The 14,188-nt window shown below is 48.9% G+C and overlaps 2 protein-coding genes across 13 annotated transcripts in view; one reads left to right on the forward strand and one right to left on the reverse strand.

The window, feature by feature from the left end:
• Nucleotides 1-14,188, reverse strand: part of AP-1sigma (AP-1 complex subunit sigma-2) — a 524,179-nt gene that overhangs the window by 484,451 nt on the left and 25,540 nt on the right. The gene's annotated exons all lie outside the window — the stretch shown is intronic.
• fray (oxidative stress responsive kinase frayed) overlaps nucleotides 1-14,188 on the forward strand; it is a 156,516-nt gene that overhangs the window by 69,488 nt on the left and 72,840 nt on the right. For 2 of the 10 annotated variants that reach the window (XM_077657672.1, XM_077657679.1), the window contains exon 1: nucleotides 10,955-11,294. The exons of the other annotated variants lie outside the window; for them this stretch is intronic. In XM_077657672.1, coding sequence (XP_077513798.1) covers nucleotides 11,236-11,294 — 59 coding nt within the window. In that variant the 5' untranslated portion in view covers nucleotides 10,955-11,235. Of the gene's footprint in view, nucleotides 1-10,954; nucleotides 11,295-14,188 lie in introns of those variants that run through there. 10 annotated transcript variants of the gene reach the window in all.

Genomic DNA, 14,188 nt, shown 5'->3' on the forward strand with positions numbered 1-14,188 from the left:
TCCCTCTCCCTGTTCTTTTATCCCCGCTAGCCGCAGCTCAGGTGCTTCAGGCTTCGATGGCAGATGCCGAGGCTAGCAACATCTTTTCCGTCCATTATTTTATTAATAAATAGCCACTAACAACAAGACATTGCACAGGCCTTTCCTGTGGATTTTTCGTTGTGCCGCTCAGAGTATCGGATTACCCAGCGGCTGCACTGCACATAAAAGAGTGCCTATTACCAATAATACCGAGCGTTGCTAAAGAAGGGAAGAAAGGGAAGGAGAAAAAATTAAATCCTCAGGTCACCCCTTTCTCCCCAAACAACAGGGCGGACTCGGCGTCGCCTAGCGACTACAAGACTTGTGGTTTCTCTTCGCCTTGGTTAAAGTGGGAGTTCGTGAGGCAGGTGTTTCTTACTCCGGACCTCTTGACTTGTCTTTAAGGTTTTTCTTTTGGTGTTATTCAGTCGCCTAACTCGTAGCGTAAAGTCTTTCCACTTCGTTTTAGTGCGCTAGCGCGAAGACCACCACTCACCGATTTCGCCACTGTCTCTCTGGCTAAGCTTGACCTGAAATAGAATAAGCTAAAATAAAACACCTTACAGCCGCGAGTGGGTTTCATATCTGCTGCGGCGCGAACTGATCAGCATCTCTGGCCCCTGCATTAGACCACTACGCCATCGCCGCATTTCTTGTTTCTTTTTTACCTGTTTTGACAGTTTACAATTGCAGGGCATGAACACATATAAGTTCGGCACTCCATTCTCAAAATCAGGAGCGATTATTCAAAGAAAACGTGCTCTAGCTGCGCGAAGTGTACGTAACTTTTTTTTTTTTTTGCTGATAGAGTTATTAGCGTGATGGAGCAACTGCGTTCCTTGAAACGATTCTGAGTTTCTGCTGTGAGCACTACGCCATCGCCGCAGCCGAGTAGTAGTATATTAAAACTTTTATTGTCCAACAGAGAAAGGCAACTCCCCACCCCCGCGGCGCGAGGCCAGCGGTGCAGGGGGTGCCGCTTTAGATGCTGGCCGGAAGGTCTTGAGTCCCGGCGGCCTCTTGGGCGAGCAGGAGCTGGAGCTCAAGGTCCGAGCTGCGCAGCAAGGTCTCCTAGGTTTCCCTACGAACTATATTATGCGTCCTCCCTCCCCCCCTTCCCCGGGAGAGTACGGGCATTCCCATATTATTGTGGTCGACGGTCCCTCTCGCCCCACAAAGATTACACCTATCGCTCCTGGCCTCGGGGAACATGTGGTTCGCCGTGACCAGGCGCGGATACGTATAGGTTTGCAGTCATCTCCACGCGACTCTATTAATTAATTTCGTGTCTGACTGGGGTATTAGTCATCAGTCTGCGATCCAATCTATAAAGCTGCGTGATCTTGCCATATTTTAGCATGCTTTCTCCGCTCCCTCGACCATCGAGGGGCCCCGTAGCGGCTCGGCGGTAGAGATCTCGAGCCAGCTCGTGGGCCGCCTTGTTTCCGGGGACGGCAGTTTGGCTGTCACTGATGACAAATTTCGCTTCCGTTCCTATGCGAGCTAAGGCGGTTGCAATTTCCTCGGCAACTTCTATGCTCCGCCCGCGCAGAGTGGCGGCTGTCACGGGATTGCCGAGGCCGCTGACGACCTTTGCCGCCACCAACCGCCGCGTCTACGTAGGCCACCGAACATCCCGCGTGTCTAACTGGCAGTCATTGTTGTTGGCCTCTGGTGGAGTGGCAGTCGTTGTTGTTGTTGTTGTTACCCTCATACAATGGCACATGCCCACATTGGGGGACCGGCCAAGTAACGGAGGGCACAGAGAGTTTTTCAGATAAATATTTCCTGGACGAAAATGAAATGAATGCTGAGGAAGGAGGAAGTAAACAAAAGGAACAGCGAAATAAAACGGGAAATGCATAACGCACGCAGGAGATCGAGACTGATGTTTATAGCCGCGTGGTTAAATGATAATGAGTGGCAGTCTCTCGCGCTGTGCTTTGGATGTTGTCGTCTTCATCAACTCCGTGCGCAATGGATTCGAACATCGAAGCCGAAGTGAGAAACCGAAGAGCTAGCACACCTAATTAGCATTTGGACTAACCACGCTAAATCATCCGTCATTTTTTTTCTTCCAAGTCCAGCTTTCTCGGGCAAAAATTTTGAAAATTGGGAAATTGTAAAACACTGTTATGGAAATATTGAAAGTAATGGTCCATTATTGTGATACGTAGCAAAATCTTTCTTTTAATGTGTTTAAAGTGGCCGCATCCAATAGTTAAGACTGCCATAGCAAACCAATGGGGAACGCTTTTGACGATAGCAAGAACATGAATAGAAAAAAAGAATGCAAGACTGCCCTTGGGTGATCTGCTGATATAATGGTTGTTATAGTGAAATCTTACATTATATGGAAAAAAATGGCGTTTATAAGCTGTTTCCTGCTCAAAAATGTTTTTGTCCAGAATTTATGGGTATGAGTCATTCGTTGTCTTCGTGCATGACGCGTTCTCTGAGCTTTGGCAGCTTTGGTTTATTTCGTCTGCTTGTAGTGCCTTCCCGTTTGTCTCTCTCTTTTGTTCGCGTAGGGTGTTGCATCTGCTGCTCTGTCTTGTTTTTGGGCGATGATATTCTCACCTTTGACTTTTGTTGACTTTGCATTCTCATGCTGTACTTTGTACTCTTCCTGTACCATTTCGTTTTCAAGTTATCCTTAAGTTGTATACCAGACTTGCTTCTCTTGTCGCGTACGCATGTCAATTCTGACCCCCATAGAAGTCTGTTCAGCCTCCTGCCTTCCTGCTCTGGAGGACGCTTCGGAGGTCAGAATTAATTGTTTTGGTGTGACCGCGATTGTGATGCCTCCGTAATAGATGAGTATAAATCTCGTTGTCCCTACCCTCATGAGCCTGTGCTGGTTTCAGTAAGGCATTAAATCTACACCACCAGACGCCGGTTGTTTCCCCTCTCCCTCTTCCTGCAAACCCGTCAAGACTGTTTCTCCGCTAAAGCAAAGTCGGTGCGCATTCGTTGTGGCACCTCGGGGAACGTAGTCAAACTTCAAGACACTGTTCCAGCGTAATCTCGTCTTTGGCGCAGCCTCTCGCGAACAGCCAGCCAATCAGGGCCAGGCTCTTCGCACGCACGACCTCGAAACTGCACAGCGAACAAACACAGGCTTCCTGTGCACACATTTATCTCCGTAAGCGCATTACGCGAGAGAACACGCACGGCTGTGACATTGCACAGGCCTGGGCAAGCTTGTCTGCATTTGCAGATATTGTTGTTCCATGCACCGCTAATTCTCACTGGCCTTGATGGAAGCGGCTGGACGGGTGGAGTGGGCTATATACACAGCGGGGCCGTCTCTGTTATCTGCTTCGTAGGCTTGGTAGAAACGGGCGGTCTTTAAACTGCTGAGTTCGATTTACTCGGGCCCTTTAAGTTGCTGTGGCCAGGCAGATGTAGCACAGCGAGCGTTGTCAGGCATCAGCAGTTAAACGTGGGTCATTGTCGCGTCAACGAAACGTTTGCTTCAATAAAAGTACTTGTTTTTCCGGCTGGGTCAGAACATTACAACTACTGCTCCGTAAGCAGAATTAAAAACGTCTGCGGCTAGGCTTCGTGTTTTCTGTACTTTTGTTTTTCTCCGAGTTCGGGATGTTCTTTTGTTGCCGGCGTTTATTTTTTGTCAATTAAAAAAAAATTGGTTTTCGGGGAAAGGAAATGGCGCAGCAGCTGTCTCAGATATCTCGGTGGACACCTAAACCGCGCCGTAAGGGAAGGAATAAAGGAGGGAGTGAAAGAAGAAAGAGGTGCCATAGTGGAGGGCTCCGGAATTTCGACCACATACGAACGACAAGGCGGACCCACAACTGACCTTCCCAAACATATACGCCAGCTTCTGGTCATTCCTCCACTACCTCGGAACATGCACCCAGATTTCCACGCTGAACGTCGTACAGAGAGAGCCAAATCATTAGGCAAACGCTTTATTAATGATACCTCTGTGGTATATGTAGATGCGGAGATTCTTCGGCTGACAAGATGGTAGCTGTGGTCACCACGGAACGTGGTACACTCATAACTGGGGGCACTATACGCACTCAGCACACACATGTTGGAGAAGAAACAGCCATCGCTCTAGCCATTGTGGGATCCTCGGCAAAAACCATTGTCAGCGACTCAAAATTGGCTATACGTAACTACATGTTTGGAAGAATCTCCCCACAAGCAGCACGGATTCTGCTAAAGTATCAGCCCACGCGGCGCATTCGCCTAATCTGGACGCCTGCTCATGCTTCCCTTGCTGGTAATGAGGCGGCTCATAACCTAGCTCGAGAACTGTCCCGCCGAGCTGGGTCGTGCAGCCCACCCGCCTTATACTCTGGCAAGGACAGGTTGTTTTCTTACAGAGAAATCCTGCAGCACTACAGGCTTGCAAGACTCAGATTCCCCCCAGCTGATAAAACGCTCTCCAAGCAACAGGCCAAAGCCTGGCGTAAACTTCAAACTAACACCTATCCAAATCCCCAATTGTGTAGCTTCTATTCGGAAGGACTCTACTCAAACAAATGCAAAAATTGTGATGCGAAAGCCGATCTAAATCATATGATCTGGAACTGCCCGCAGTCCCTACCCGCGAGTCACTTCATTACCGACTCTGCTCATTGGGAGGCTCTATTGCTCAGCCCCGACCCGGGGATACAGATCAAGCTCCTCCAGCTGGCTGAAGACGCCGCCGCTGCCCAAGGGATAGCGGCCGCCGTTTAAGCGGGGGGCGACTTCGTGTCGCTTCTCTATATCCGCTGGAAATAAAGTTTCACAACCAACCAACCTGGGGATCTCTAACGTGCACTAACATCGCACAGCACACGGACGCCTATTGCGTTTCGCCGCCATAGAAACGCGGCCGCCGTGGTCGGGTGCGAACGCAGGTGCTTAGGATCGGTGCCTTTCAGTGCTTAGGTTGACTGCCACATATCAATCACTGTTCGGTGGCGCCTGTGTTGTTGAGCGATTTTATACCTATAATGTTTTAGAATTGGAGAAAGTATGAAGCAAGTTAGGTCACACAACTTTATTAAAAACTTTACGCAAAAGAATTGAACCCTACGATGAAGAGGTAAAGAAAGAAACTTTAAGGCGTATAGAAATGATAATTAATCTAATTATTAGAACTCAACATTTTTATTATGAGTAGTTTATATGCCATCGGAGCGTCATCTTTTTAGTCCCGGAAACAGCTCAGAAAATCGATCTCCTATACCGTTTTGCGCATGAGACGGATATGACAAAAAATTAAAACGCAGCTTTTAGCCAAGACTAGTGGTTCTTCGCTGTCCACTCTCTGAGACAAACTTTGGCAGAAAGTCCAGCCGCCAGGGTGGCTCAGTGGTTACGGCACTCGGCTGCCACCCCGAAAGACGCGGGTTCGATCCCGGCCGCGGCGGTCGCATTTCGATGGAGCCGAAATGCAAAAGGCCCGTGTACTGTGCGATGTCAGTGCACGTTAAAAAACACCAGGTTGTGGAAACTATCCGAAGCCCTCCACTGCGGCGTCCCTCATAGCCTCAGTCGCTTTGGGACATTAAATTCCTTCAAGCATAAACGTTAGCAGAAAGAAACTAAAGTTTATTTTTCGTGAGGAATGCATGCACGCAAGGCGGAAACGGCCCACTGCAGTCTACTTGTGCCGTCTAATGTTTCTGCTTCTTAGCTGGGACGGAGAAACTGAAGATAGCAAGAATGTGAGAGAAAGTTACTCACCGTGAACCTGTCGATTTCCTTGTTCAAGGACAGCTCAAACGCGGCTTCTGCTTAGTGTCTACTTTTACAGAAATTAAGTTTGAGCGTTTTTTTTTATTATGTCCGCAAACGACCTTGACCACAAGTAGAACACACTGCACTTAAAGAGTGAATAGAGGCAACTATATCAGAGGCATAGAACTTCCTGGGGCGCCTGCTGCCCTAAAGGGGAAAGAAACGCTCCAATGAATGTCGGTTGTACTGTAAGAAGAAAAAAAAGATCCAAATTTATGGCGCAAGAACAGGCGTTGCTGCAACATTCCATCGCGCGGTATTCTGACCGGCGTAGCGCAGCTTGAGGCGGACACTGAAAGCGAAAGGATCTGCTATACGTTTTTCTTTGAGGGAGCGAAGAGAGGCTCTGCACGCATTCCTCTACTTGTTTTGTGTGTGCGAAAGCACTTGAGAGATTTTCTCTATTATGGTCATATATATCTTCGTTATAAGCTGCTTCTATGCACCGAAGTTTGACTGTCGCCCTGCCAATGCACTGCACTTGGACTCTGATGTTTCAGCTGTGGCTGGGGATTGTTTCGTCTCTCTCTGTCTCTCTGTCTTTTCCTTTTTTACTGAGACGTTTTGGCCACCAAGGGCGCTGGGCTAATCTTTCTCGCTCTGACCGTTGCATAATCTCGCAGCCTGCCATGCAACTCTTGAAGGGAAGTGTGCCAAACTTCTGCGAGGCCATCACTCCCTCGGTGCCCCTCACACCTCACATCGCGGACAGCGTTGCTTGTGAAAGAATAAGAAACAATGTTTTCAGTTCAGTGTCCAAACACATACTCCATTTGCCGGTGCCCGGTGTGCTGGTCTGTCGTGGACGTTTTAAATGCATCGAAGCTTGACTGGCGTTCGCGGCACAATACTGCTTGCAATGCGATCATCTTGACTCCTGCATAGCTTGACTCCTATGCTTGCAAATTTAGCCGTGCCCGTTATGTGGTCATTTCACACTCGATCCCCCGTGGTTTTTTTTCGGTGAATATAAATTTTGATGGAAGAATAAGTGTTGTTTTTTTTTTCAGCGACATATGTGGCATCCTTGTGTGCCCAAAGGAGAGGGGAGCCTCGGGGTGCTTGCCAACGTTTCGACGAGAATTAAGACTTGTGTTCGTCTGGGCAAAGCGGTCATCACTGGCGAGGTTTAAATAGGGCCTTCACTCCGAGGACGAAGGCCCGGTGAGCTGGAGGAGGGTGTGAAGCTGGGAGGATGTTACGATGGGGAGCCCGAATTTTGTCCAGACATTATGGGAGCTCCGCATGTGTGTACACACTGCCTTTCAAGCCCTTGTTCTTGTTCGCTATCTAACCGTCCTCCCCACCCTCGGATTCCTTTCGCTTCGCTGGCGTATTGGTTTTCACAGTTTTGCAGGTCCGCCGTTTAATCCTCTTTAGCAGCCATCATGCCTGGACAAGATTCACGCTCTCCATCCTAATACCCTTCCCACATGGCACCCTCCTCACCCTCAACGAACCTTCCTACTTGGAGGCCCTATTTAAACCCCGTCAGTGATGAACGCTTTGCCCAGACGAAGACAAGTCCCCTTGTCGCAACGTTGGCAAGCACCCTGAGGGTTTCCCTTCCCTTAATCCTTTCGTGTTTTCAAGAAACCCATCTACCTGCCCCCTCTCTCTCTCTGCTGTGTGTGCTCTAAAGTCGCTTATATATTTTATCTTCGCGTGTTTGTTTGCAAGCAGTCTATACAAGAAATTGACGCTCAAATGGTCGTGTTTGTAGTAGTGATTGCAGCACGAAAAACTGTCGGCGTAAAAAAGAAAGTGACAGCGTGGAAGTTAAATGATCGAGCCGCAAGGCTAATATACAAACTGATGTTTGTTACTCAAACCTGGGTTGCGCAAAAGAAACAAGAAAAAAAAAGACGCGAAGGAAACAAGGGAGCAACACTCAAATATACTTGCCTCGCTGAGGCAAGTAGAACCAAGATTTTCTGCGTAGTCGCCTTCGTGTCACAATAGCCTTTTAACCGATTGCGACTAATGCAAGTATTTGTTGCTTGTGAAACATTTCCCACTATTTGAGTCACGGAGCGAACTGTGAAAGCAGTAAATTATTCACAATAACAAAGTTTTTGATTGCAAAAAGTAAAGACACCCAGAAGGAGCCATGCAAGGGGCTTCCGATCACGTAGCCCGCACGTCGACGGCAGCAATGGAAGCGCCGCTGAACCATCGCGGAAACGAGGTCACGGCACTTTTTTCGTCACGCTTGGGAATGGTTTGGAGTTGAGGGGGCTTGTTACGCTTACAAACGTCGTCGATGTCCTTAGATGCCTTGCGAAAATTCCTTAACCGAGGAAAAGCTCTGATAAGGTGATAAGACAGTCTGCGAGTAGAAGGCGCAAGCCAGTAGACGGAGCTTGGCGGTGCATGAGCCACTCGGTGTGCACCGAGTGCTCCTGGCTTGCGTGCTTTGTTAATTATTTCGTGTGACCGATATCACCTCGTGCTCGGTAGCCTGCAAGATACCAAAGCAGCGCAGGTAATCGGCCCAATATTGGAAATATATTGGCTAAGGCTGGCTAGTTGTTGGACCGGCATTAGCCAATATATATCCAATATTGGTCCGATTAGTTGTGCTGCTGGGGTATATGCCGCGTATATCAGAAGCGTTATGACCATTTTCGGTTGAAACAGAATTTAAAAAAAATGAAATGGGCGTAGGTTTGTCTTTTTTTTTAGGTTAAACAGACTCCTTCGAATTCTGGTTATGACGTATTATATGTTGTTTTTCTCCAAGAAAAAGAGTTGGTAGACGTAGTATATTAAACTTTCTTCCTTGTTTCCGTCTTCACGCGGGAGGTGGGCGGCTTATACCGCGATGACAAGGGCCTAAATACACGAAGTTGCTTGTTGAGAGGCTATGCTATAAAGAAAGAAAAAGCTAGAGAGAACTGCTGAGTGTCGCCGTCACCATTGTTGCTAGCGAATGCAAGTTAGGTGAACTGTTATCTAAATTAGCTCGAACCCAGCTCCTCATCTGGGCCCTTTATACTAGCACGCCTACTATTGTTTATAAAGTGTCTTTTTCCGGAAATATCGATGCCCTTCGGAATAACGGCTATGTAGTCCTTACTCGATTCGCGCCTACCGCAGTTTCTGGTGGCACGCTAAAAATATTGTAGATATCAGTGTAGTTAGGAAAAAAAACGCACTGTGTTCAAGCTAAACACTAAAATACGCGGCACAAGTTTCTGCATTGCTCGCGTCGAAAATATTCCTCTAAAATGCCCTCAGTATGGCACAGCACAGGGAACACGCAGTAAACTCAGAAATGTGATGCAGTGTTAACACAATAGCGCGAGAACAAAGGCTTTCCCGTGCTTGTCCACTTCTGTACTTTTCACATGTAGTCTTGAGCAATAGGCGAGAGAACAATGTTAGAGCTTTCGTTTATTGATCACTCCATGATAATGCTTGAGGAGCGGGATTTTTTTCATTTACTAACTAGTCTCACTCTTGGCGTACAATATTCAAAAGTGATTCTCAAATTTAGAGCAGAAATAACGAAAAGATTCTTAATAGTTGGTTCCCTCTCATATTGCTCACGACTGTACATAATACAGTTTTACTGGCTTGATGACTTGATAGCTGGTAGGAGCTTCTTCTCACAGTGCATTTGAGAGACGTAGGAAATTACGTAAAAAAATGCATTCAACGGCCTAGGCTGGTATGCTGAAAGCGGGGGCATACATCGAAACGCAATGTACGCCTTTTTAAATTCTGCTGCAAGCAACAAGACGACAGGCTCAGCATAAGTGCGCTACACTTACCATCCAGGCGCAGTCCTACTGCAAGTCCGACATGGTGCTCCGCGATAGAGCGCAGCTGCGAAGCCTAAGAGCGCGACATTTGAAACGACGCCGTTCCGCATCTGCACAATGCTTCGAAGACGCAAAGCAAGCGAGGACAGCCGCTTGCAAACTTGAGATTGCCTGTAGTCTAGTCGCAAAATGCTTGCGTCGTATTTTGTTTCGGTTTAGCGACCCTGTCTGAGCCCATTCTTTCCATGTTAATGACCTAGTTCCGCAGGCCATTCCCGTTCGCCGAACCCAGAGCATCGGGTCTTGCAAACTGCATGACCCGATGTGTACACAAAGCTTTCGTGTACACAAAGCTCCTGCTTCCCCTCGGACGTATGTGCGATTCGTACCGCCTGTGCACAGTACCGTTGACGTCATTAGCGGCTGATGGCCGATTTAGGAGCGAGGATAAGTAAATAGAGACCAGAGGGGGGGATAGAGGGCCACAGAAACGAAGAGCAGCAGAATGCAAAGTATTGGAGCATGCACGGTTTGCATTCCGCCAGCGTCGGGAGAAAAATAGAAATAAAAAATTCGCGACGCCATTAATCGGCACACGTCTCGTCCCCGTAGACGCGACGATTAGATTAGATCGAAAGCTACCGAACCCGCGGATTCCGCGTAACAACGGAGGCGCGACAGCCGGCTTTGTCTGCGGCCTTTCTCGGATTGCGGACAATGGACAAGACGGAGATTAGGGGTTGCGAGAGAGCGCACGGGTGCGCGGTTCGTGCGTCAGCGCACGGGATGTGTATCTCTCGAGCACTGCTTCCAGCGTCAATGCCTAAACGTATTGTTGCCACTCCCTATACCTCATCGGCGGCTCTGCATCTCGCGAGGTGCCGGAGAGGGGGCGCTGATGGGGAGAGAGCACTGTAGCACACCCACGCTGCTCGCTTCTTCAAACAACCGTGGGCTCCCTTTCCCTCTCCTCCCCCGCCCCGCCAACCCACAGAGACAGGCGGACGAGCACAGACAATGGATGGAAAAGTAATGTCGGCCTTCCGTCCGTTGCTCGCGTGCTTGAGATAACGTCACCCTCTTGCGATTGGAGGTGAACAGTCAACGTTGCTCGACAAGGTGTATAACGACATCTTTTTGCGAGGGTACACGCGGAGAAGATATTGCACCCTCGCTCCGTGCACGCTTGAACGCTACTGATTGCGGCTGCGAATGAACGCATTCTCCCGCTCCCCCCCCCCCCCTTCCCTTGGTAGTCGGGTCTGAACGTAAAAAGGAAACGGAGAAAAGATAAACAAAAGACAGTGTGTCGGTCCACGGAAGGGCCTGAGCTCAGCAGTGTAGCCTCGGTGGAAAGGGAATCGGCGAAAGGTATATAGGACGCGTCGCGCGGAGCCGTTGCTTCGGTGTCTTCTCGGCGCGCACATGCGTACGGCGTGTCTCCGACAGGGAAGTGTACGGCGTTTCGGATAAGTGCCACCGAACAGTTCGCAGTTAGTCCCGTGTTGTACTGACATTGTAATCGCTCGTGCTCGCTGGGTGGCGGAACTGTTTCTAGCGCACCGATCACGATTACGAGGCCCTGTGCGCCGGAAGGACTTTCTGCCGTGTGCCGCGCACGTGTGTACAACCGCCGGACTGGAAGGAAGGACGACGCTCCGCGTGGAATTCAGCGTTCGGAATGGTGATGGCCAAGACGCTACTCGAACCTCCCACGTCCCAGTGGGTTCTCACCGACAGGTCAGCAATCATGCGCAACACTATCTCTGTACAGGGAATCCATTGATTTGTCCTTCTTCGTTGAATCGCGCGTCATATAACTAAGAAACGGTAGGCAGTATATTGTAAAGATTATTGCGGTTTCCCCTATCTCCCCTTTTAAATAAAAGGGGCCAGCCGCTAGCGAAACAAAAAAGATATTTCAGACTTTTTTCATTTCGTTTTACGCTTTCTCTAATCACCCCTTTACACTTCATGCCACGCCAGGTTCCTCCCGTCTCTTGTGATACCTTCAAAACTGTTAAACGCGCTCCGTGCTCATTGTAATTTTTGTATTGCTTTACGAAAGACAACCGAACGTCGCAACGGTTCCCGAGTGATCAATTGCAGCAGTAAGCGGAAGCATTGTGCTGTCGTTCTATGCGTTGTTGTTGTTGTTTTTGTTGTTGGAATATATGTCCCGAAGCAGAATAACTGGCCCATTACGATCTCCATAGTGAAAGGCTGATAATCATGCCCCATTTAACGCGGACCGACATCTCAGGTCCCCTAAGTTTCTCTGCACTGCCAGACAGACCAAAATTCCAGGATGCAGCTGAGGATACCAAAGTGCGATTCAGTGCTAACAAAAAGAACTCCTACAGGCTTTAGGACAGCGCGGCGGGTGCGTCGTCGCTAAAAATCCCTATTAAAACGAGGTAGCCTTATCAGTGCTACTGGATATTCTTGGCTAAGACGGCATTGGAACATGCCGCCTTCCTCTATATCCCTTATTAGGCTGTTAGCTGTAGCCTCGTGTTATTAGCCCTTGCTGCGAAAATGCGGCTGGTCGAGCGTTGAGGACACGGCGTTTGTTTGGGCGTGGGCGCTCAAGCAGCCGCAAATATCAGCTATGAATTCAGTTGCGACAGGGTCTCGCATGTGTGATATACCTTGCGCAAGGCCGAATCAAACTCGGAATAAAGGAAGGCCATACAGGCCTTGTGCTGTTCACTTATGCTTTTGCTCCTTGGTCTCGCAGCTTCACTAAAACTCGCCAATGATGTTTCTCATTCTTTGCTTGCACCCTCATTTAAAGAACACCTTCCGTGCCTACTGTATCTAAGCTTTCTTAAGCGCACGTGTCAGGATTCATCACACTAATGCAGAGGACGTACTCCTCTTGGTCCCAGCGTCCAACTGACGACAACAATCCTCCGCGCTCAGCGTTGAATGCGACGAGGCGTCTGTCGCGGCCGAAATTGTTGTTTTTCTGCACGTGGCACGCGCTCGTTTGCCCCTCGCGAACGCTGGCGCACGCGGCGTCCCTGACCCCGTGACGCCGAGGGCCAAGTGGCGGCACCACCCAAAGTGGCAGCACAGAGGCCGCGGCGACGCCTGTGCTGCACGGCCGCCCATTTTGCATCCGCGTCCTTGTCGGGCAGCCCTTGCCCCGCTTATTAGGGATCCTTCCCTTGCTAGGCGCGCTGAAGAAATGGAAGATGTGCTCACGTGTCTCCCTGCTTCATCACGCGCGGCCCGCTGCGTTTGAGTGCTTCCGATTGTGCCAGGCTCTATAGCGGGAAGACTGTCCTGGCGCATGCAGTCGGCTCAGACTCCTCGTTCGCGGCCAACTTAAGGAGATAGAGAGAGGAAAGAAGGAGCTTAACTCAATGATCGCTTGAAGCGTTGACCCTTGGTAAAAGATTCTTACTACTGCTGATGAGGGTGGCATGGAGAACACATAGAGTTATCGTAGAACCTGTGTGTTAACTTCAGCTGTGAGGCATGAATAAGATGGCCGGCAGGCGTAAGAAACGAACATACCGAGAAATTCTGGGAAAGCGCATTTTTTTCAACGAGAAGTTGTTTATAAAGGCTTTTTTTTCGCATATCGTAAGGTTGCACCATTGCCGTCAATATGTATAAGCAATGTCTCAGCTTGGGACGCCTGTAGTTATTGTAGGTATTGCAAAAATATACCCCACTGGTTTAATATAGCAATCTTAACTGCTCGCTGCGAACGCTGGACGAACTTTAAAAGCAAGGCTTTTGCTACGGATCGGAAGATCGTACCAAGTTAATAACAAAATCTTACAGTACTGCACAGTTGCCTCCCAGTTAAAAGTGATCTGCAAGAAAGCTGGAAATTGTATACGGTGAGTTTAAATGGGACAGTTCTTCTACTGTGAGCCTGATTCGTGCTGTAAGAGGTCACGCGTGGTATGTGTCCAGTCCAGCGCGCTGAGGGAGTTATAACGATAGGTCTGCGGAGGGACCATTGCTTTGAAATATGCGAAGCCGGATGAATATACGTACATGAAGCGAGAAAATCTGGGGCACTTGATATAATACCGTAAATACGTGCATAATATATCCGTTTCATGTTCGTCATTAGTGTCCGAATATTCGACAATACGACCTAGCGGTTCCATGCAGACCATAATACGATCACATGTACGCACCCTGACACTTATCCGCACGCTTGATTGTACTCTGCACGCGGTGTGTGGTTCACCTCACGACGTTCCTTAATTGCTCACTGACTAGCAAGCTAGCCACGAGTGACAAAACACGAGAGTGCGCTGTTTATGCATGCAGCTGAGACGCTGTTCAAGCACAAAACTTCGCCGAATCACGCCCAACGTCTGTCTCAGTGTAAACGTTTATCAGAGTTCCCGTGCACTGTTGTGACTGTGAATTATTGCAGCTAATGTATTGAGTTCAAACCGTACTTGCAGAGTTGGCATTACACCCTCTTTTCAATACGACGGCATTTTCGGTCACATAATTCCCAAGACCGGAAGTGACGCCTGCACGTTTCGATGTATCTTCATTGCGTCCGTTTCGCCACTTCTGGACACCTTCGAGGAGACATCTAAGGAACATCTAAAGATGCCTGGATGGCCGCCGACAGACGATTGGAGGTCCGCGAA

This window comes from Amblyomma americanum, chromosome 3 (genome assembly GCF_052857255.1).
Source record: "Amblyomma americanum isolate KBUSLIRL-KWMA chromosome 3, ASM5285725v1, whole genome shotgun sequence".
Lineage (NCBI taxonomy): Eukaryota > Metazoa > Arthropoda > Arachnida > Ixodida > Ixodidae > Amblyomma > Amblyomma americanum.